The 24,668-nt window shown below is 42.7% G+C and overlaps 3 protein-coding genes across 3 annotated transcripts; 1 reads left to right on the forward strand and 2 right to left on the reverse strand.

The window, feature by feature from the left end:
- The first annotated feature begins 566 nt into the window (after window positions 1-566).
- LOC136466901 (phosphoenolpyruvate carboxylase 1-like) lies at window positions 567-7,755 on the forward strand. The gene is made up of 10 exons (XM_066465415.1): window positions 567-933; window positions 1,020-1,411; window positions 1,540-1,624; window positions 2,945-3,167; window positions 3,460-3,563; window positions 3,653-3,740; window positions 4,892-5,046; window positions 5,132-6,130; window positions 6,631-7,017; window positions 7,190-7,755. Exons 1-10 carry the CDS (start codon window positions 778-780, stop codon window positions 7,481-7,483), a joined length of 2,883 nt encoding a protein of 960 aa, XP_066321512.1. The 5' UTR covers window positions 567-777; the 3' UTR covers window positions 7,484-7,755.
- Window positions 7,756-9,761: 2,006 nt separating this feature from the next.
- On the reverse strand, window positions 9,762-14,035 carry LOC136463062 (meiotic recombination protein DMC1 homolog B-like). Its single transcript, XM_066462104.1, has 14 exons — window positions 13,912-14,035; window positions 13,693-13,808; window positions 12,873-12,964; window positions 12,635-12,706; window positions 12,498-12,536; window positions 12,259-12,316; window positions 12,135-12,180; window positions 11,483-11,528; window positions 11,263-11,324; window positions 11,096-11,162; window positions 10,906-10,998; window positions 10,756-10,824; window positions 10,575-10,653; window positions 9,762-10,485 (listed from the first exon to the last, which is right to left on the reverse strand). Exons 2-14 carry the CDS (start codon window positions 13,790-13,792, stop codon window positions 10,241-10,243), a joined length of 1,068 nt encoding a protein of 355 aa, XP_066318201.1. The 5' UTR covers window positions 13,793-13,808; window positions 13,912-14,035; the 3' UTR covers window positions 9,762-10,240.
- Window positions 14,036-16,380: 2,345 nt separating this feature from the next.
- On the reverse strand, window positions 16,381-20,945 carry LOC136466902 (polyadenylate-binding protein-interacting protein 8-like). Its single transcript, XM_066465416.1, has 10 exons — window positions 20,209-20,945; window positions 19,455-19,565; window positions 19,329-19,373; window positions 19,127-19,199; window positions 18,931-19,043; window positions 18,573-18,632; window positions 18,175-18,222; window positions 18,017-18,085; window positions 16,853-16,914; window positions 16,381-16,756 (listed from the first exon to the last, which is right to left on the reverse strand). The coding sequence occupies exons 1-10, from the start codon at window positions 20,659-20,661 to the stop codon at window positions 16,699-16,701; spliced, it is 1,092 nt and encodes a 363-aa protein (XP_066321513.1). The 5' UTR covers window positions 20,662-20,945; the 3' UTR covers window positions 16,381-16,698.
- Window positions 20,946-24,668: the final 3,723 nt, after the last annotated feature.

A 24,668-nucleotide genomic window follows, 5' to 3' on the forward strand; every position in this document is an offset into this window, starting at 1 on the left:
ATGCAATGGATGGAAGTAAACTGAAAAACAATGGTGTCTAATACAATATAGAGATTTATTCGTAGATTTAAATCACTTACTTAGAAAGGGTCGCACAAGTTCTGTTTAAGTTGAAGGAGTTCTCTAAAATTTGTATGGACTATGGAGAATTTCAAAAATAGATTAGCAATTTTTCTTATATCTTAGACAACTACCTTCTCCCTAAAATAAGTGTCATTCTCGCTTCTCATAAAGTTAAACATTTTAAACTTTGACTAACTATATATAAAAAATATTAATATTTATAATACATAATAAGTCTCATTAGATAGATCGTTGACTATATTTTTACAAATCAAGTTAAACTAAAAAAAATAATCAACATAAACGAAGGGAGTAAAATTATTAATCCCCAAGTCCATAGGGATCAATCTGCAAAAGTAGTAATACTTGGCATGATGAGTCATGACCCTGGGGGAGACGCACGGTTCAGGAACATATAGTAAAATTCTCCAAACGGGCCCCACCCACACACGATCACCAATTCACCATCACCCCCGGGCTCCCGTCCTCCCTGTACAAATAGGCACGCACACTGCCAACTCCCTACCCCATCGCCTCCGCCGCGTACGCCCCCCAATCTCCGCCTCCGTCCCCGCCGCGCTCAGACGAGCCGCGGCCGCGGCCACCACCACTCTCCACTTCCCACGCCCGCTGCGGGCTCGCGGGCGGGAGGAAATTGTCTGTGCCGCCGGGGGGCGGGAATTTTGATCCGTTCGGATTCGCTGCGCCGCCGCGATGCCGGAGCGGCACCAGTCGATCGATGCGCAGCTGCGGCTGCTGGCCCCCGGGAAGGTCTCCGAGGACGACAAGCTCGTCGAGTACGACGCCCTCCTCGTCGACCGCTTCCTTGACATCCTCCAGGACCTGCACGGCCCCCACCTGCGCGAATTCGTACGCCCCCGATCGCATCAATACCCACTCCTTGTCCTCATCCCCCAGATCCGTGCTGATCAGGTGGCGTCGCTTCGCGTGCGCAGGTGCAGGAGTGCTACGAGCTCTCGGCGGAGTACGAGAACGACCGGGATGAGGCTCGGCTCGGCGAGCTCGGGAGCAAGCTCACCAGCCTGCCGCCGGGGGACTCCATCGTCGTCGCCAGTTCCTTCTCGCACATGCTCAACCTCGCCAACCTCGCCGAGGAAGTGCAGGTCGCGCAGCGCCGCCGGATCAAGCTCAAGCGTAGGGACTTCGCCGACGAGGCCTCCGCGCCCACCGAGTCGGATATCGAGGAGACGCTCAAGCGCCTCGTCTCGCAGCTCGGCAAGTCGCGGGAGGAGGTCTTCGACGCGCTCAAGAGCCAGACCGTCGACCTCGTCTTCACCGCCCACCCCACGCAGTCCGTGAGGAGGTCCCTTCTCCAGAAGCACGGCAGGTGCGGACGATCGTAGTCGTAGCGTTACTGTGGTTGCTTTGATTGAAGTCCTCTGGTTCCCCTCATGGTTCATGCGTGTGGAAGCACTGACTGCTACCCTTGATGTTGATTTGATTTCCTTGTTCCAGAATCCGTAACTGCCTGAGGCAGCTCTATGCCAAGGACATCACTGCTGACGACAAGCAGGAGCTTGATGAGGCACTTCAGAGGGAGGTAAAATATCTCGACTTCACCACTTGAGCTGAAAAAGTTTTGATAAAAAAGTCAGTCGAGGTTTTAGTGCAGATTAAGCGTCCACCACAACCTTGCGGTTAACTTTTTTAGTTGGAAAATAGGTGCTCATTATTTAACTTATCATCTCTAGGCTCTTTGTTCCTCATGGTGCCAGGGGCTCACATTTTTTTAACGTGTGGATCCAGAGCATAGGCATCTCCACATTACTGTTATTAGAAAGCTTATTTTGTTGCATTTTTTAGCCTCTTTATGTGAGTGGTGCCTGTCAGATTCCGAGACCCTAGCAAATCATTTGGCTAGAATGCTATCTCTATTGTCTATACACCGTTCTTTTAATAGTAGGATATGTAATAACTTGAACAAGACAAGGTGATAGGAAGAAAGCAGCAAAGTATGTACAATAGGGGCAGTTTCTTCCTTAAGAACCAAGAAGATATACCCAATGGGCCAATGGAGATCAGTTGATAATAGCACTTCCAGAAGGTTAGTTATCTGAGAAAGTTGGAAAGTTCTCTGGGTGTGCTGTGGCACAACAAAGATTTCCTGTGTGTGAAATTTTAGTCATTGTTATTTGTCCTACAGACTTCTACCTCAAGGTTATTGTTATCAGAATTAGCTGTCGAACTTTTGGAAATAACTAACCTTCAGTCAAACTAACTCTTAAGCACACGCAAATTATTGTTATCAGAAGTGGGCACCAAACTTTTTGAAATTAATCTGCTGAAGAGCACATTATTTTTTTAGTTTTTACTGTAACTTGTTTTTGAGGTTATATTGTGGATTCCATTACATGTTTCAAACGAAACTCCACCTTGGTTGTACCAACATTTTTTTTCTCTAAAAATGGTATTTTGTTGAACTCTGGTATCTGCACATGACAAGCAGACAAGGTGAAAGGACAAACATTTTTTTCTCTAAAAATGTTATTTTGTTGAACTCTTGTATGCTTGCACATGACAAGCAGACAAGGTGAAAGGACAAAAAATAGTCAAATGTGCACAACAAAGGTAGTTCCTATGCTACAGTTGATTCTATATAACTGCAGATTTTTTTTGTTGACACTGCAGTTCAATTATCTGATGTTATAGTCTTTCTTCACAGAGTAGCTGAATAAAATGCTTTCGAGAGTGCAGTTTGAAGACATAAAAAAAACGAGTTATGGTCATGCATTCATTTTCAGTCAATTGTGGTGAAACATATGTTTTGCTGATTTGTTGTTTGACACCGTCATGCATTCATTTTCAGTCAATTGTGGTGAAACATATGTTTTGCTGATTTGTTGTTTGACACCCTTCCCAGATTCAAGCCGCTTTCAGAACTGATGAAATCCGCAGAACCCCTCCCACTCCTCAAGATGAAATGCGTGCTGGAATGAGTTACTTCCATGAAACTATATGGAAGGGTGTACCAAAATTCTTGCGCCGTATTGACACTGCTCTAAAAAATATTGGGATCAATGAACGTCTCCCTTACAATGCTCCTCTCATTCAGTTCTCTTCCTGGATGGGTGGTGATCGTGATGGTAACTTCTTGTTTTCATATGCCACTGTATACATAAGTGTTTGTCTGAAAAATATAATACTCCATTGAAGATTGAAGAGTTTTTGTACAAAAAACAGTTTGAATAGTTCTAAAATGTTCCAGACTCTGGTCACATGTGTAACAGAAAGTGGTTGATATTGGCTATTAAGATTCCTTTTTGCACTCAAAACTATAATACAGTTCCAAATCTTTTGGGTAGAACCTTTTTTGTTGTTTTGCTGACTAACTGTAGAAAGAAAAGCTAAAACTTCCATGCTGTATTGTTTTTGTAGGAAATCCAAGAGTAACACCAGAGGTTACACGGGATGTATGCTTGTTGGCAAGAATGATGGCTGCTAACTTGTACTTCTCTCAGATCGAAGATCTAATGTTTGAGGTACTGCAATATAAAAAGTGCTTCCCTTACATGTTAAGAGCCGCGACATTGTTTGTTCCCTGGTGCTAAAACACAATATTCTATTCTAGCTCTCTATGTGGCGCTGCAGCGATGAACTTCGGATCCGTGCAGATGAACTACATCGCTCTTCAAGAAAAGCTGCAAAGCACTATATAGGTAACAGAGCTGTAATCTAACAAGGGAGTTTGGATTAAACTGCATACCTGTTGGTTAGCTTATTATTCTTGCTTTTTTCTGCTTTGGCCATGTGAAGTTATTCACTTAAATGAGAGTTCTGATCTGAAAAATGTACAAACAATTAACTCTGAAGGATGTCATTACTGTGCATGTGCGGATAATAACCTTTAAAGTATGTCATTTTTGTATTTTTATTCTTATTGTCTATGGTTCACCGTAGGATTATGTATAATGGCTAACCACATCTTGGTTCTCTATACCTTTTGAATTTCCGAACACTCTACTTGCACTTCATATGCATTAGTGCATATGCACTACAAGTATGCATACTAATTCGAGAAAAAGTGTGCATGCTAATTGCTATTTATAATTTATATATGGTTTGGATACACAACCAAGCTTGAATTCGTCAGATATTTTAGAAACTGCATATTGTAGGTCCAATCAGCTAAATTTTTTGAGTTTGTAGAAAATAATTTCAATTTAATACTACTCCCTCCGTTCCAAATTATAAGACGTTTTGGCTTTTCTAGATACATTGTTTTTACTATGTATCTAGACATAGTGTACATCTATGTGCATAGCAAAAATTATGTATCTTAAAAAGCCAAAACGTCTTATAATTTGGAATGGAGGGAGTACGTAGCAAAGCTAGGTGAGAGAAGGTTCGAAATATGTTCTAGAGGCTGCAAACCTCTTTCATTTTGAATCATTAATCTATTGTACTATAGTTCTTCAATAGACTTGAATATATTTTTTATGTCCTACTCCTAACATGGATGCATCACTATGTTGCTAGTATAATCTCAATATTGTGCCCTCAGTTTGGTTACTCCTTTTCGGATGTGCATGTGGTGGTTGTGTTATGAGGCTCTGTGCTTGGAGTTTAATCTGCGGGATTTTTACTGTTACAAATTAAATAGATTTTCAAACTAGCAGCATCCAGAATTAGAACTAAGTGTCTTATTAGAGCCACCACCACAATGCCAAACAGAGCCCTAATCAGCAACTTGGATGCAACACCCTACATTCTCTTGTAGAGTGAATGATTTATTACATTTTTCCCTGCAAAGAGCGTTACTGCATTTGTTCAAAGGTTTATATTACTAATTGAGCGTTGTTGCCCGCAGAATTCTGGAAGCAAGTTCCTCCGAATGAACCATATCGTGTCATACTTGGTGATGTCAGGGATAAATTGTACAACACACGTGAACGTTCTCGTCACCTATTGTCATCTGGAATTTCTGAGATTCCAGAGGAGGCAACTTTTACTAACGTTGAACAGGTTTGCTCTTTTTTCTGCGGTATACATATTTGTGATTGCAGCCATCATACTTATAGTAATCTAATTACCATCTTCTATGTTGCAGTTTCTGGAACCTCTTGAACTCTGTTATAGATCATTATGTGCTTGTGGTGACAAACCTATAGCTGACGGAAGTCTTCTTGATTTCTTGCGTCAAGTATCAACTTTTGGGCTTGCCCTTGTGAAGCTTGACATCAGGCAGGAATCTGATCGACACACTGATGTCCTTGATTCAATAACGACACATCTTGGAATTGGCTCCTATGCTGAATGGTCTGAGGAGAAACGCCAGGATTGGCTGTTGTCTGAACTGAGGGGCAAACGTCCATTGTTTGGTTCTGATCTTCCTCAGACTGAAGAGACTGCTGATGTTTTAGGCACATTTCATGTCCTTGCAGAGCTTCCAGCAGATTGCTTTGGCGCGTATATCATCTCGATGGCAACTGCTCCATCTGATGTGCTTGCAGTTGAGCTTTTGCAGCGTGAGTGCCATGTAAAACAGCCACTGAGAGTTGTTCCACTCTTTGAGAAACTTGCAGATCTTGAAGCAGCTCCAGCAGCTGTAGCACGACTCTTTTCAATTGATTGGTACATGAATAGGATTAATGGCAAGCAGGAGGTCATGATTGGATATTCAGACTCTGGCAAAGATGCCGGGCGTCTTTCTGCAGCATGGCAAATGTATAAAGCACAGGAAGAGCTCATCAAGGTGGCAAAGCATTATGGAGTGAAGTTGACAATGTTTCATGGAAGAGGTGGAACAGTTGGCAGAGGAGGTGGTCCCACTCATCTGGCCATATTATCTCAGCCACCAGACACGATACATGGATCGCTTCGTGTAACAGTTCAAGGTGAAGTTATTGAGCACTCCTTTGGAGAGGAGCTCTTGTGCTTTAGAACTTTGCAACGCTACACTGCAGCTACTCTTGAGCATGGCATGCATCCTCCAATTTCCCCCAAGCCAGAATGGCGTGCTTTGATGGATGAAATGGCTGTTGTAGCAACTAAAGAATATCGATCAATTGTCTTCCAAGAACCACGCTTTGTTGAATACTTCAGATCGGTAGGTTTCAACTATATCTAGTATTCTTACAAGCCTAACACTTTGCACTTGCACAAGCATGATGTTGACTTGTTTCAAAGCGTGCTAAAAGACCCTAATTTGTACACTCAAAAGAGTGTACTTAAAGCAAGACTGCCTAATGTCAACCTATTATTTAGTTCTTTAGAAAATTTGAACATATGTAGTTTACTGCAAATCCTTTTTAACTGAAACATGCTAGAACACTCTTAAGTGGACAGAGACCAATTTGAGAAAAAAAAACTAAGACAAATGCTCTTGTTTCTAGGTAGGATATCATTTTTACCAAGGTATTGGTGGCATACAAGTGAATGCACTGCACTGTATGCATTGACCAATGAGGACTTTAAACTTTTTTTTTATCTTATTAAGCATACTGTGTCTCGCTGCATGATGATTCAGTGGGCTGCTATTAAACTGGTTCATAGATTCTAGAAGTCGGTAGGTGAGTATGCAACTAACTCAATCTTATATTCTTTCAGGCTACGCCTGAGACTGAATATGGTAGGATGAATATTGGCAGCCGTCCCTCAAAGAGGAAGCCTAGTGGGGGAATAGAATCGCTCCGTGCAATTCCATGGATCTTTGCTTGGACACAAACAAGGTTCCATCTGCCTGTTTGGCTTGGATTTGGTGCAGCGATCAAGCACATCATGCAGAAGGACATCAGGAACATCCATGTACTGAAAGAAATGTACAATGAGTGGCCATTCTTCAGGGTCACCCTTGATTTGCTTGAGATGGTTTTCGCCAAGGGAGACCCAGGAATTGCAGCTGTATATGACAAATTGCTAGTGGCTGAGGATTTGCAATCCTTCGGTGAGCAACTGAGGAAGAACTATGAGGAGACAAAAGAGCTGCTCCTTCAGGTAAAGTGCTCTCCAAAGATTCGGTTTTGCTTGCATTTCAGCTATTTTTGTATTTATTTATGTAGCCAATTATAGGCACTCAAAGTGCCATGTTTTTTGTGGCCGTGTAACATTCTGAAATTTCATTAGCCTAATTGCATTATGGTCCTAACCGTTTGCCATTTCGCTGCAGGTTGCTGGTCACAAGGACGTCCTTGAAGGCGATCCTTACCTGAAGCAGCGTCTGCGGCTGCGTGAGTCCTACATCACCACTCTGAACGTGTGCCAGGCCTACACCCTGAAGCGGATACGTGACCCGAGCTTCCAGGTGAGCCCGCAGCCGCCCCTGTCCAAGGAATTCACCGACGAGAGCCAGCCGGCGGAGCTGGTGCAGCTGAACCAGCAGAGCGAGTACGCCCCAGGCCTTGAGGACACACTGATCCTGACCATGAAGGGCATCGCTGCCGGCATGCAGAACACCGGCTAGGCCAATATCCTCGGTGTACAAATAACCCGTCTCCCATGAGATGGACGATCTGTGTAAGCCTGTAAGCAGCTAGTTCGCCGGCGCCACTGTGTTCTGGAGGAATTTTTATGTCAGAGCCTTTCTCTTGTGTGCTTGATGTAGATGCCGAGGGGAGCATATTGGCTGTTGAAGCCTGATGCAAAATAAATTATGGAACTATGTTTTTTGTTTATCTATAATAACTAGCAAATATGCTTCCGTTGCGTTGAAACTAACAGCTTGTTGCGTAGTCATCTGGATGACTTGTGGTTCAGAGTTTTATTTTATATGATCACGTCATCTATTTCAATTAATTGTGGAATCGGACTCAATGTCATCTATTTCAATTACTTGTGGAATCGGCCTTTATTTGAAAATAATATTGTATTTTAAAAAATATATAGTTCATATTTAGAGATGTATAAATCATTTGTTTTCGTACTCATAAGTGGAGACCGGACAAACAAAACTCAACTATTTTTATGTTTGAATCTCTTCTACTTACCTTGCATGAAATGACCAAGACCTTGTTTGGGAGGTCTTCTTAGAAAATGGTTTAGTTCATAGGGAATATTTTGTATTGTAGCAATGAGCTGTTTTTCTCTCTTCTAGAAATGAACTAGTAGCCAGTTAATATAGAATTTTTGGCTTTACCGGCTGTGTCTCCTCCGGATGAGCTCGAGCCAAAAGAAGCCCTACCAAATGGGCCTCGCTCTCCCTGTTCTCCACACTTTAATCATGGGACTTAACAAGCTCCCAGACATCCGATCCAGACGCTAGCCGCACAAGGAGCGAGCGAGCGCGTCAGCAGTGGGCCCGCGCCGTCCCGGACGTCGCCCACGCCGCCGACTACTTTCCACACGCATCCCATGTGTAACACCCTGATGTACTTTTGGAACGTCTAGATACAAAAGTTGCAACATAAAAAAAAGACAAATTAAACACTTAAAACAAACATTTGAAATACTTGTGAAAACGTCTGAAAAATATTTAAAAATCATTGCAAACATATACAATATGCAGATAAAACACTAGCAAACATACGAATGAAACACCTGGAAAACACTTGAAACATATACTTGCAATATATATGCAACATCCAGATATATTTTTGCAACATCCACATAAAGCACTTGCAACATACATATAAAACAACTGAAACACTTGAAATAGAGACTTGCAACATATTTGAAAACGCATGAAAACACTTGAAAAACACAGCATTGCCGATGGCTATGGCCTACCTGGTGGAGAACTACAGTGGTGTAGGCTCCCCTTCCTGTTGATGACGCGAGGTGGATGGGGGCACAGGCGCAGGCACGAGCCTGCTCGGGCGTAGGCACAGCCTCCCCTTCCGTGACGGGCGAGGTGTATGGGGGCATGGCACTGGACGGTGGTGCGGCGCAGGCGCGCGGAGTAGCGAGGGAAGGGATCGGGTGCCTTGCAGGAAGGAGCAGCACTGGAAAGGCCGGGCACGAGAGAGAGATGTCGCGCTTCGTGCTTGGGAGGGAACAGGGAGGAGAGAGCCCTGCTACGGAATCTTGCGGCAGCGGGGCCAAAGGTGTAGTGCAGTGAGGGGCTTGGAGCAGCCGAGGAGGACACCACTGCCCGAGTGGAGAATTTTTCTTTTCTTTTCTTTTTTTGCGCAGGAGGGAGGCAGGACTGGGAGCCGTGTCCGATGGGACGGATGCCCATGGCTAAGCGTTTCCGTTTAATCATTGGTGAATATGGTATGACAAAAAAAAATGAATATAGGAAAAAAAACAGCTTGATTTATCTTTTAGTAGTTTGATTTGTTTGGTTTTTAGGTATGCCCAACCGACGGCTAATGCTCGAATAGAATGATTTGTACACTAAACTCACAAACACAACCAAATCTTCGTTATAAACGTAAGGCAATGAGTCTAATTCCCTATCTTTAGAGTAACTCCAAGATACAAATAGAGATTGTGATGAAAAAAAAAAATACCCTCCAACAACTTTTTTATTTAGTTATACAAATATAACCATCTTGTATTCTGGATTTTTCTCGCTAGCCAAAAATAGAAAACAAAAATAGCTCTTTAGAGTGTGCACAAGATATAGAAAAATCGATGGAGAGTGGAAAGATATAGAAATTGATTTTTATGTAAATGATGATTTAGAGAGTGAGCTTTAGAAAGCACAGTGCCATTTAGGCAAGTACGGAGTATTAAGCATGTAGATGGGCATGCATGAACAACTAACAAGAAAGAAGCACAGTGCCATTCAGGCAAGCATGGAGTATTAAGCATGTTGATTGGCATGCATGAACAACACAGTAGATGGTCTCTGGTCTGCCAAGAAGTCTTTTGGGAAGCCAAGAAAACATATACAACTGGTTCCATCTCAAATTCCGTGGCAAAAATAACCCAATGGGAGGCCTCAGCAACATAGAGTTTTGCCTACTTTTTCTATGTCAAAGATAAAACAAAGTAACACTGCCGTAACTTTTCTCGAGGTATGTATACCCATGTATGCTATGAACTTCACTGAAGAAACATGAACAATCTTTGGACAGAAGCACTCTGGCTGGAAACTGAATCAGTCTTTTGCGTCCATGATTCCACCTGACGTAACCTGGAAAACGTGCTATTAGTCAAGGGAAACAAGTTACATGTATCACACTGATAATTTGTATCATCTAAAACATTCAGTGATTAATATTTGCAGGTAAGGTTCACTATCACTAGAGTTTGCTATGTAAGCAAGGCAATTTAGCTAGATTTTATCGAGCTGTGAAAGTAAGGTGATCATTAGCACAAGCAGTAAACATGGACTATCAAAGCAAAAGGATATAGCTTCTCCTTCAGGAAGGTTAGGTGCATCGAAGATCTTGCAGACACGTTGTTCGCCTTTGCCTTTCCTCAGCATCAATCTGATGGTGGCAGCATGCGCCAACACATGGCCGCCTGCTGGTTTCTTTGGATCGGTTATGAACATACCACCACCTGGATCAGCAATCACTGGAACACAACAAGGAGACAGCTTAGAAATTGAAATTCATTCATCTGTAACTCTTGGAATAGATATAGGGCTAAATAGCAATGCCCACCTTGGTTGGTGATGTACACTGCAACATTGAACTCCTCAGCAATCTTGGTAAGTCGGGACAGCATCTGTGCTAGCTTTTGCTGCAATTTCACAGCAGATACACATAAACAAGCAGATAAAACAGCACCCTTCAACATTTCTACGAGGTGCCTACTGCCATTGAAATGAGTTGACGAGAATACCTGACGCTCTGCAAGTTCACCCCTGCCACTGAAATCAACACGAAATAGTGCAATCACAGAATCCACAATCTGTTTCCAGGACGATACAAATACCACATGAACACAACTGAGATTATCAAAAATCAATGCACTTCACAGTTCCATGCCTACCAGAAGCCTGAAAGGTTCTTCAGCCATCTTGGCAGCAAGGCCCAGGAGCAAGTTGTACTGGTGCTCATAGGTGTATGCACGAGCATATATGATCTAACCAGAAACATACAAAAAATTAAACAGCCAATTTGGTCTGAGTCATGAAATGGGCTAATAGAAACCAGAAATGTTAAATGCATGGAATTCATACATTGTCGAGAACAGCATTGGCATCCATCCCAAATCTCTCAGCAATTGGCACAATGCGTTCAGGTCGGCTGAAAACTTCATTAAGGAAACAATTTGAAGATGATAGGAATAAATATAAACTCTTGGGAGAATAAGCTGGACAAATTACTCATGAAATTCCAAAGATACAATGTTCCCTCAGTGTCAATGTAGGCAACCTTCCCATTCCCCCCATGCATGTGGATTGGAAGCTGCATTTTCATCAATCAGAAATAAGAGAGTAGTTCTGTTGCTTCTATGTTTCCACAAATTCTATTAGTTATGTTGTTTCTATGTTTCCTCAAATTCTATTGCTTCTATAGTTCCATGGTCTACGTGCTATCTACAAAATTTGATACGGGGGATGAACCTGAGTGGAGACACATAGAGTATGAGCCAACTGGGTCTTCCCTGACCTGCAAGACAACCAGATGACACATATTTCAAACTTAATATCTAGAACTGAACTCAGAAATATAGTTACAAAAGTGCATCATAAGTCAACATTCACTGTGACTATTCTCAGTAAATACTCAAGAGGTTTCTTTCATTTGCATGTAAGATGTTTGTGGGTGATTGTGTGTTGTATACAATGGCAAATTGCTCCCAGTCGCAGCAATAGCATACAACAAAGAATTGTTTCATATACTGTTCCCTTCAGGAAAAAAATATAACCCACCTTAATTTCATTATCATTAATGAATCACTTCACATCAAGAAAATGGTGAGAAATTGTATTCATGTGGTTAAGTTAGCAAAGCAAAAGCATGATTAGAAGCTACAAGAAGAATTGCTAGTGCTAGCAATACCTCTGGAAGATGAAACAACAGAAAAAGGTGGTACAAGAGGGTTGGAAAGGTTGTATCATCAACCTAAATGCACTAATACATAACTGAGCTAGGACTAAATACATTTATTACAAGCGTGGCCCCTTATCATAAATATCAACTATACACATAATATGGCTCCTGCAGCAGAACTTCAGAGAAAAGGAAACAACAGGAACAAGAACATCAGCGTACCGGAACTCCCCGAATGCCTCTGTGATGCAAAGTGTTTCAATCCCTCCTTCAGATTTAAACATGTCCATCTATTAGACTAATGCAATGGCATGACTGATCACACAACAGATTTCAGATATATTACCGCCAAGAAGCTCATCAAGTGCCTGGCTCCCAGTTGTAATCCGAACAACAGACTTCCGCTTCAAAATAAGCCAAAATAAATCAAACAGCCTTAAAGGAAAACACATATGAGAAGTAATTAAAAGTCCTCAACCATATTCAATAACTAATCAACTTTTGTCAGTTAGTTTACATATTACAAGCAGTCGAGCATTGGTTATCACTCATCAGACACCAAACTGGTAAATGCAATTTTCTTACCTTAAGAAGGAGATCAGTTCCTGTCATGAAGCCCTGGTTCTGAGACAAACAAACAAGAAGAGAGATTCAAGATACCATATCATACATAACTGGTTGCATGGAAGTTTAGTATGCAAAAGCAACTTAAAGGATCAGACCAGAAGTTTTTCAGCAGCCTCGCAGATCTTATCAACTTTTGCTTCAGATAAACCTTTGATTCCTGTAAGGTTCTGCAAGACAGTCCATAAATTAGAACAATAGCCATATGTGCAGAATATTGAACACATTAAAGCAAAGCATGCAAGTGCCACAAACAAGATATCAATTTAAGCACTGTGCAAAAAAAATCAGACAGACAGAACAAAGATTTGGATATTGGGATGCAAAGTTCAGAACCTTCTTAGTATGCATCATTAGGCCATTGCAAGTGTAAATCCCTGCATCCTGCAGCTTCTTCACGTCTCCTGCATTTATCCCCTGAGAAATCACTGTGACAAATAGATGCATATGCACCACAGGTTAGCTTGAACGCAGGAACTATATATGCTGAGAACTCAGATCTCAGATTAATAGAGTTGGACGACACAAATGGAAAATACAACACAACATGAATACTGTTTCCCAACAAAATCTGAGCCCAAGCCTAAAACCCTGAGTGCACCAAAATGACCTTCATAATAATTTGCTAGAAAAAAAAAGCTAAGAGTATTCGCACAAAAGTCCAAGGATAGAACGAGCTAATTTCGAATCCCACTGTATTTTGTTCATCGTTTTGACGGAATGAGCTCATAAACTCAGATGAAAGCTAAATTCAGATTAATCTACGCAGAAGCAACGGTAGCACACACTGATGAAAACGAACTAGCCGCAGGATTTCGATCAAATGTGAGGAAAACTAAACCCCACGAACTCACGCCACGATGCAACGCTAATTGATTTCCAAAACACTCGAGATTTTTGGGGAATTAGAAGGAACGCAAAACCCCAACTACGGGCACCCAACAGAAACAAACAAATGCCGAACACCAAGCACAAATCGCACCAACTCGGACCGGAATTTCCCAACCCAAAAGCGAAACGGCAGAAGGCGGAAGCGATCCGCCCGCCGTGGAAGGCAGGCATGCAGCATCGATCAGGGTGTTACTGGTAGTAAGGCGCGCGCGCGCGGAACAAGTAATGCGGGAGGCGAGACGGGAGGAGAGAGGGCGCGACGTACGCTTGTCGATGGACTCGAAGCACTCCTCCTCGTCCTCGACCCTGTCGGCGTCCATGAGCTGGAGCTGCCCGCCCTCCTCCGCGTGCCTGGACGGCGCCATGTGTCGCTGCGACTGCCTGCGGTACCGCGATCGGGAGACCGGAGACGGAGGATAAGTTGGCGCAAGTGCGGGATACGCGAGCGGCGGCGAGAGGAAGGGGGAGGAGCGGCGGTGCGTACCTGCGGGCCGCGGTCGGAGGAGGCGGCGGTGGCCGCGAGCTCGCTCGTGGGGTGTGGGGCTTGGAGGAGGGGCAAGCGGACCGGAGGCGAGACCGCGAGAGACTGTTGGGGGGAGAGAAGTGGCCAGTGGGTGTAAAGATGGCAACGGACCCGATACGCAATGGATATTTGATCCATTAAGAGATGGGATGGGATTATTCACGGGTATCTAAATGGGAAAGAATTCATACCCGACAGGTATAGTAGTAGGTACGGGAACGTTCCCTGTTTATCCGTTTCCATTACCCGTTGGGGAACCGACTATTTGAGCTGTTATGCGAGTATTAGGCCTAAAGAAACTCAACATAGATATTTTGGTCTAAATCTGAACAGTCAAATATATAGTTTGTGTGTTCTAGAAACCCTCGTTCAATTTTTCCTTACCATCTCCGCCAGCAGCACAAGCACGCCTGTCTCACGAGCGCTCGTGTCTCTCGCTTTCTCAGTTCGGTCTCTCTGCCACCTTTGCTCGTCCTCCTCGCAACCTCACTCCTTCTCCTCGGTATCTCCGAGACTCCGACACTTATACCCGGGTGAAGAAGAAACGTCTCCGATTGCAAAGCTGCGACCCAAGTGTCCTTGTTTATCAGGTATGCAGTACCCGTCGGGTACCTGTTACCCGACCGATACCCGACGGGTATGGGATGGGCAAGAATCTATACCAGAGACAGTTAATGGGAATAGGGCTGGGATAAATTCTTCGTAGCGGGAAAGAAAACGTTGCCGCGATACTCGACGGGTATATCCCATTGCCATCCTTAAGTGGGCGTCTCGTGTGCCGCTGTGGGGGTACTTGGGCTGGCTAACTGGACCTTCGCGCTCTCGAACGGATCGGGCTCGGCTTATCGTTGGGCTGGAATGGGTTGATGGGTCCGACCAACCAAGTTCAGCCCAGAGAAGTCGCCGTCGCCGTCATCCATGGATGGTCCGACACGATGAAGTGGACCTTGATTTTGCGGCCCAGAGTATACACCACGCCCGAAGTCCATTGAGCTTTGGACACGACCAGCCATGACGCCATACCATAGGATTGACACACTCCCTCTATCAAAAAAAAAAAAAAAAAAATCTCGCTTGGTTTTGCTTTTTTTTTTCCGTCTCACGTTCCTTAGCCTTGCACAGTTCTTATGCAAATTAAAACTGATAGCAAACATGTTCATATGTTACGATGAAAGTACAATTTACTATGCTTGTACAGTCTTCGCGCCCGTAATGAGATATAGCCATTTTTGTTGGATTAATTGGATTTAGCCTAACCTTAAATCAAATAAATTTAAGTGGTAGTGCAATAAAGAATTAGTTCTGTATGAGAAATTGATTAAAGATTGACTCAACTTAAATAGATGACTACTACGTGCACCTACTGTGAGTTTAAAAATATGAAAGGCGAGTAAATGTCCACATGCACAACGTGACATGAATGGGCTCACAGCCTGTTCGCTTGGTCGTATTTGGCTTATAAGCTATGGTTTATCAGCCAACGAACACTATTTTTCTCTCACACCAAACCAGCCAACAGTACTTTCAGTCATGGCTTATAAGCCAAACAAGCCCAAACGAACAGGGAGGGTAAATGGCTAGACCATGACGTGAGTGGTGTTGTGGTGCCAATGAAGTTTTTGCGGCTCGAAGCTCCAAACGAGAGTGAGTACGAAGGACGAAAGAGCGAAACAACGAGGGTGAAAGTAACGAGAGTGAGTATGAAGGATGAAAGAGCGAGCTCCAAACGAGAGTGAGAATGAAGGACAAAAGAGCAAAACAACGAGGGCGGTGAAAGTAGCCCATAACTTATGGGGGCTAGTTGGTCTTTGCCCATTTGTTCCTTTTGATGATTTTTGTTGTACTTGTCATATTCTTAAAATGAATTGTATGATTTTTGTTGTACTGGTCATATTCTTAAAAGGAATTGTATGAGTCACCTTTTTTTCTTTAATATAATGATACGTGCATTCTTCGTGTTTGTTTCAAAAATATATATACCACGCAGGCTGGTAGCCATAAGCAAAAGATGAAACACTGCCCAAAAATGAATAGAAGACGAAACAAATAATGCCCCGGGATTCAATGGGTGGCCTCCGTCGTTGCTGGATCCGTAGCCGCCACCGGCCACCGTGCAGTCAATCTCCAGTGCACGATTAACAACGGAAACACATGTCTCCTGCATCCAGGAAGGGTAACGATGCAGGAGTCGTCGTAGGCAATAACACTTGCGCTCAGTCATGGGAACACATGCCGAAACCCACAAGGCCACCATCGATCTTTTGAGCCACAACAACGGCAGCATGTTAAACACCAGAAACACATGCTTTATGCATCCACGCAGAGTGCAGGCCAACGAAACAGGAGTCACAGGAAATAAACTGCATATGCGTATCAGCCAAAATGGGGGAAAAAAAATACCAGCAAGAAATGTACAATCTCTCACACAGCTAGAAGAAATGCCAGAGTTATTCATTCTTCTTCCGATGCCTGAGAAAGGCCGTTATAGACGAATCCATACATAATTAACATAAGCGAATGAGAAAAAAAAAGGGAAATGGTGCATGGGTCTCTAACAGAACGAAGAACATTAGCAGCAGCAAGTTGGTTTCCTATGACTGATTTAGGTACTGGGACACTCTCGGGACGATGACGGCGTCACTGATCCGCGAAGCAAGGGTTCTAGGGTGGTCATAGCTAGAAGCAGCTCTGCCCGGGATGATTTGCCATTGGTGGCAGCCTCAAGGGTGACGGCGGCTTGGAACGGGCTCAGTTGGACATCACGCGAGGAGACCGCGGACGGACTGGTGTCTTGGAAGGGCTCACCCTGCACAATCAAGGACATTCCTTACAGTAGGTATCACGGTATTTCATGACACTCTTTTATGAATTCACGAATATGGGTTGCTAACAGAATGTTTACCTGATAGGAAGTAAGCCAAGGACCATACCACTGAAGTTCAAGGCCATAATTGCACTTTCAGCCTGAAAAAAGAAGCATGCAAAACGAGAATACAAATGATGTATAAATCGACCAATCATGGCACGAATGGCTTAGACTATGTATCAATAGGATTGCTTGGGCATACTTACTGAATTAAAAAAGAAAGAGCACAAAAGGATGGACTAGAAACCTCTCTAATCATGTCTTTACCCAAATGCTTTAAGAAGGATAGTAACTTGAAACAAATGTAGTTCTGTCACCTATAAAAGTAGGTTCTGGTGGACTACAGAAAACTCTGATTTTTAAGTCTTTGCCAATGAAACGTTTACTCCATGGAGTAGCATGTTTTTTTTAAGAAAATGGACCAAGGACCGTCCTGTTTCGACCAGTTAAAAATATACATCTGGAATTATTACAAGTTTCTAGGACAGAGCAATAATAACAAGTTTCTAATTCAGGAACATTAACAAGTCTCGGTGAATGGATTTTTCCAATTAACATAAACTAAGTCTTGATCAACATTGAGGCAAAGAGAAATATAATGAAAAATAACTAAAAGGAACACCAACCTGGACTGAACACAAAATAACGAAATTGCGAGCAATGCACAGAGCAACTGTGCGACTTTGGTATAATCAAATATGTCCATTAAAAAACTCGTCCTTTGAGTGCACCTTTTCAATTAGTAATGTTTGTAAATGTTAGATATGTATATATCTAGGGGTCTAATTGTAATTATACTAAAGTCCTTTGTGACTATATATATAAAAGTAACCCAACCCAAGGGGTGAGAGGTGTTCAGCTATTCTTTACATGGTATATATCTAGGTGTCTAATTATAATTGTACTAAGTCCTTTGTGACTATATATGACAGCCATCCAACCCAAGGGGTGAGAGGTGTTTTGCTATTAGAAACCAATCTAATTCACATAATTCTCACTGCTAGGCCCCATTATTGTGTACCAGTAGTACTTGAAAGTTGACTGAAATCTTAATTGCATCAGAATATATCACTAAAGACCTTATTTCACTTAATTCACATAACTCTCACTCCTAGGCCCTCTTATTGTATACGCATTTGAAAATTAATTAAAATCTTAATTCCATCAGAATATATCAGTACAAGACATTATTTTACTTACTTCAGCAAACTCAACAAAAGCAATGCATGTGGAATGTACATAGTCACCAAGGAGTCTCAGCCGAGAAACCTAGACAAAGTGTTAGATGGCAACCATTTTAAAAAAAGAATATAAATATTCCAGAAAAGACACTCTATACCAACAGTTTTATAGCATACCTTCCCGCACGCTTGCTGGAAAAAACCCTTTACATCATCCTCTGTAACCTACAGATAAGTAGAGGGCAGAACCCATAAGCTACAAACTTTTAACTTTTTAAGACATTTTTATATTCACTATTAATCATATGTATAAAATTTAAGCATTCACCAATCATTTCAGGACAGGAGGAAAAGCTCATTAACGAAACAACTAATCTAAAGCAAATTAAGCCTTGATTTGGAACCACCCACTATAATTTAAAACTACAGTTAGAAGATCTGCAATTCAGTTTTAAAAGATTACACAAGCACTATTAAATACAATGTTGATCTCTGAATCTGATGATAAGCATCTTATGTGTAATCTGAATCTAAGTTTGCAACCACACAAACAACCAAAAAAAAGGCTTACATACCTTCTTATCTATGTTAGTACAATATACAGTTCTCGATACCATTTCTTTCTCATCTTCAGTCTGTAAAAATAAAGCATTACAACTAATGTTAGCAAAACTTTTATGAGAACTGCTTCCATACTCCGTCAACGAGGAAAAAAACGAGCGGCCAGATTTGGGTTAGGGTTGGACACGGGCTGGGTTGGATGAGCCGGGCCCAAGAGAAAAGCAAATAATTAAATGGGCTGCTTTAAGATTTGTGTAATTTCCTTTTTTAGAAAAAGAAATACTGGTACAGTTCTCCACTTTTATACATGAAAAAAACAAATTTCAAGGTGTGATCTAAATAAAAGCATTGCCATCATCATCATTGACTTACTCGAGGAAGAAATTTAGGGTTGACAGGTAGAATTGCTGTTTTGGAAGGCAAAACTCTAACAGGATAGTAGCCAAGTATGGTTCCCCCAAGTGTTAGTGCTGCTCTTGCACCAGCTGCAGAGAAAGAGAAACTTCGCCATCACTGTTTTATTGTTACCAATACAGTAAATGAAAACATAATGTCTCAAGGATGTTACCATCATCAGCAAACTCGATGAACGCAAAGCGCAGGACAGAATGGGGGTCACCACAGATACGACAATCTACCACCTACAGGTTAACAATAGACATAATGTTACAAATAACAAAGATCACCCAGATGCTGTCATCAGCCATCACATAATTAAGAGGAAAAATCTAGCACCATGTTTTTTCCCGCAAAAGAATCATAGAACTTACTTGCCCGCAGTTAGAAAACACTTCAGCAAGCTTCTGCTCAGTCACCTGTAAAACAACAAGAAAGAAATGTAACAGCATTGACACAGGAATGGCAATGCAAAAAGGCACTGCGTTTAGTTAGCTCACATGCTGATCAATGTCAGAGACGTAGACGGTCCGCCGCACACTGTCCTCCCTATCAGCCCGTCGGGGCCGGCCTCCCACCCTCCTCCTCCCCTGGTTGAAGCTGTTCCTTCTCTGAAATCAATCAGGAGGGCAAAGTCAATTTGTCGTCCTACCACCGGAATCAATAAATGAAACACAGAATCACACCATCTTTTTGTTCTGAAATTCTAAAAAGGTAAACGGAGGCCCACGAAAATGAATTGTTGACATCAAGCACAGTAGCCCATCACTATCACATCGATCCACGTATCAAGTTCTTGGCAATTGTCGTACCACTAGCACTGATCATTCATCAATGTTATCTGGTTAGCAGTTTAGCACCCATCAAATCATTTCTTAATAAACGAAGAAGATGAAGTTGTCATCTTTAGCAGGGGGAGGTTCTTTATATCATAGTGCAATATGATGATTCTGCAAATGATTCAGATGAAAAATCTTCTTAACAGAACAAAATTATAAACCCTGCCTCAGTGCTTAAGACTTGATTTTCAAAAGATAAAACAAGAAGGGAAAGGCGACAAAAACGAAATCCTATGAAGAAGAAAGTGATCAGCATGTCCCGACACCCCCATCAATTCAGACGATCGGGATACGCAAATCACCAAATCCTCCAGCGATCACAGGAAAGGAAAGGTCAAAGAAACACCAAAACCTCCCAAATCGAGACGCGTAGAATAAAGAACCGTAAAAAACGCAGAATTCACAGCTCACCGACCCGGCGATTCAGTGGGTGGCCGCCGCCGCCGCCGTTGCTGGATCCGTCGCTGCTAGAGTCCCTGCCCCCGCCGCGGCCGCCGTGGCCTATCTCCAGGCGCCCGCCGGCAGCGCCGTAGTACTCGGAGGCGGACACGAACACAGGCGCGTCGGCGGAGAGCACCCCTCCTCCCGCCACCGGCTTCGCTACCGCCGGCGGCACGGCGACTGGAGCCGTGCGGCGCGACGACGGCACGAACTCCTGCGCGCGAGGGTTGAGCTTGGACATGAGCTCCTCCAGCTTCCTCAGGTCGCTCTTGTAGTCCTCCGTCTCTCCCGCCGCAGCGGCGGCATCGCCCTTCACCTCCACCTCCACCTCGGCCTCCGCCTCCGGCGCCACCGCGACCTTGGCCTCGACCCGGATCGGCGCCTCCGCCGTCGCCGTCGCCGTCGCCGCAGCCTGCACCGCCACCATTATTGCCTCCTCGCGCACTTACCTCGAACGAAGAGAGATAAAAACACAATCAATTATTTTCTTTTTTCTCTTTTCTTGTTCTTGGGTTGGTGTGCGTTAGTTTTGCTGTTGGTGGTGACAGTGATACAAGAGGGAGGGTGTAGTCAAGAGGAGGAAGGAGAAGTGCAGATACGGCACAAGAGAAACGATGGAAAATAAAAACAGGAGAGTGAGGCCGTTTTGAGAGGGTAGTTGGCGAGAGAGAATCGGAAGGGCAGGAGCTCGGTCAGAGGCGTGGAGTGGAGGAGAGGCACGTGCACGTCACGGCCCTGCTGCCTTTTGTTCCCATCCCCCATGGCCACCGCTTCGGTCTCTTGGCGCACGCGGCAGTCCACTGTCCACGCCTCTCCCGGATCTCCTGTGTCTAAATTTAGCCGGCGATAGCCCTTTGATTGATCTCAGAAATTCTGATTCTGCTGCTCCGGCGGCATTTGCATTACAGCGGCAACTGTCTTTGACTGCTTGCCACCCTGCGGCTGCATGCCTGCATCTTCTCAGAATCTGCATCCTTCCTCGTTACATCTTGTATAGAAAAAAAATAGGAAAAATTATTCTGGATATTTGTTTGTTCATCGAAAATGTAATACTAAATTTTACTCTCTCTGTCCTAAAACAAATACACATCTCGCTTTTCCAGGAGTTAACTTTTTAAAAGTTTAACCATATATATACAAAAGTGTACTAATATTCATGATGTAAAATAAATATCATTAGATTGAGTATGGAATATAGCCTCTTAATAATCTTATTTGGAAATATAAATGTTTATATTATTTTTTATGTTCCTTAACTTCTTGAAAAACAAAATTTGTATTTATTTTAGGACGGCGGACTACATCAATATAATTTGTTGCACCTGCTCCCTGAGGAGGGGGATCTTGATTTTTGTATTAATTTTGTTTCCGCCTACTGATCATACTGGACCTAATTATTAGGAGCATAATTTGATGAAATAATTATAGAGATCTGTTCTTATCTAGGTGTGTTGAAACTTTATTCTTACGATGTTATATTAATTTGACAAATTGGATTGATTTTATTTGATTAATCCTAGAAACATATTAAAATTCTACCCACATAAGTAAGATACAAGTATTCATTTTTAGTCCACTCAACCGTAGATTGCTAATTATATATGAAACCGAGTGTTAATGAAAAATATATATAATAAGAAAAGACACCGACCTAAGAGGAACCAAGCGTTTTTTCATAGAAGAAATAGACATCTAAATTTGAGTTGAAGACAACTCAAAATACCTGAGTGATTGCATACATGATGACACCTTCCATCCACTGGTTGAAGTAGGATTACTTTTTATAAAAAATATAAATAATTACACTTCTCCTATATTTTATGTGCCTGAATTTTAAGATAATTTTAGACAATACTTTTATATAACAAACTAGTACAAATAAATTGTTACTTTTGTGATTTGTTATGTCTTTGTATCGTAGCATATCAAATTTTTGTCCTTGAACTAAATTATAAATTATTGATTGTCTTTGTGCCAACGTGGATCACATTTTGTTGGGTTTGTGGTTTTGTTCAACAGGTTTTTATTTCAGAACCAAAAGTTGCAAATTATGCTTACATAAATTGCAGGGAACTAAAACTGCAATACATCCAACAGGCTGAAACATGAGCATAGCCGATGCAACCGATCCCAGTAGACCATAAGTCAGCTTTTAAGCTAAAAAAAACTCTACAGCTCAAACAAATAGACCTTTAATATCGAAACCATTAACTTTAGCTTCTAAACATGACAATCACTCATGCGAGAGTTGTGCTATGAGATGTTACAAAGTTTATGGATGCAGCCAATCCGTGGTTGTCAAATTGAGCACGTGAGTGAAAAGGCAACAGCAGGGTAACCAGAGGCGTTCGACAAAAGCTTAGGGTCTTTTCTGTTATTTTTATTTTAAGGAGTATAAGGACAGGGCTTTCATTTTCAGCAGACTGTGGCCTGTTGTGGGACACGAAAACGTGAACAGGGCAGGAACATACTGGAAACCCGATCTTTAGCTATCAACGGCTTGCATCTCACTGTCCTACGGGCCTGCGTATTTTACTGCTTGCTGTAGTCTGTAGAGAATAGGCGTGGTCAACGATCTAATTAAACAGCGGAATCAGTTAGCTATTCTTGATCCAACAGACGATTAGAGAGCTTCTAATAAAAGAATTAATTATGAAAAGTGACGCATCAAAAAGTGGAAATAAAATTTCAGAGTTGAATGATGATCGGGAAAAAAAAGAGAGTATTCTGTTCAAAAAAAAAAAGAAAAAAACGAGTAGCAGGAGCAGCATCAAGAATAATATAGCGCCATTTGTATTCATGAGAAGAGGAAAAAGGTGTAAAGCTGTCATGAGTTACACGTGGACAGCAGCTGCTTAGTTAGCGCAGCGTGATCGACGGTAAGCCACGGACGCTAAGCTGCTAACTGACACAACAAACCATGAAGACGATGCTCTTTATGTGATGATATGGAATGGATCCGGTTATGTTGGGCAGAGACGCAGAGGCATGGTTATCTTATTCTTATTCCCCAGTTGACGCAGCTATGCCACGATCACGACGGAGCTAGCTGAACTGAGCTGACCCAAGCACACAGCACACACCAGCCAGTGGAGCATCTGCGGCAGAAAGATCGGTGCTGAACTACGTGCTCAAGTAGGAGGAGTGTAATGGGAACAGAGGATTAGCACTTGGGCCTGGGAATAGATTATACTAGCAGGGAACCCCGCGCTTTGCGCGGGCAATAGTGGAGGAAAAAGATTTGTACTGAGGCGTTAAAAAAACAGGGTGTTACTGTTCCTTAATGGGTTAAAACTGTTCATAGTACCCCGTTACTGTTTATTTTTTTAAAAAATGTTACTGTTTATCTTCGAACCCGGTACTGTTTATAGAAACCCGTTACTGTTCACCCGCTAGTTGCCTGTGCCGGTAATAGTGGTTTGTGAGAGAGATCGGAGATCTGTGAGATTGCACGCTCTTTATACTATAGTATAGACTGTTCACCCGCTAGTTGACTGTGCCGGTAACAGTGGTTTGTGAGAGAGATCGGAGATCTGAGATTGCACGCTCTTTATACTATAGTATAGATTCTTCCAAACACCCAAGGGTACAGTTCCATATGCGCGGAAACGATTCGTGCATACTAACCACTCCTATCACACTTGCTTGCTTCCCTGCCGTATGATTCTGTTAAGTCTTCTGGGTAACTATCCAACGATCACCTAGCTAGATGTTGACACCAATTGTTCAAGTCGCAAATGAGTATCTAGAATGTTCAGGTCGCAAATGGATCGTAGAACGCAGCGGATAACTAACACGCTTTTGTGGTGAAGAGTGGCAAGATTTACGAGCAAACTAGCAAAGGATAGTTATCGTGCTTACATGACAAAAAAATGGCTAGTTTTCGGGCAGACTAGCAAAGCAGACGTGGAACGCCCGAGAGGGACCCTGTCGGAGCAAGAACGTCAGTGAGTTGCTCTAGATCGGCCAGCAAGCATAGAGCGTCGTCCTTGGTCATCGGATCAAGCTACGAAGAGCGACATGAAGGTTAGAAGAGATTACGAGAAAGGGAGATAGAGAGTAGATTGGTTTTTTGTTCGATTGTGTGTTGAATACCTCAATCAGCCATGATTCCCTTATATTTATAACGAGTGGGTGGTCTTATCCCGTGCGAGGTCGAAATCCCGTGCAAATCACGTCAAAATCAACTCAAATCCGAAATGGACAGCAAAAACCAGTCTGGGCCGATATTGATAACAAAAACCAGCCATGACCGGTACCAAAACCGGCTTGTGCCGGTTTCTGTAGGGCGAAACTTTTTTAGGAGTGGGGTTTTCCTATCACTCCAAATTTGATGTTCTATATGCATTTCGATCGTCTTGACGAGAGAGACACAATGATGAAGTTCAATTTGCAATTTGAACAAGTTGAAAAACCGTCCTAGACTGGTTTGTA

Source organism: Miscanthus floridulus, chromosome 7 (assembly GCF_019320115.1).
Source record: "Miscanthus floridulus cultivar M001 chromosome 7, ASM1932011v1, whole genome shotgun sequence".
NCBI lineage: Eukaryota > Viridiplantae > Streptophyta > Magnoliopsida > Poales > Poaceae > Miscanthus > Miscanthus floridulus.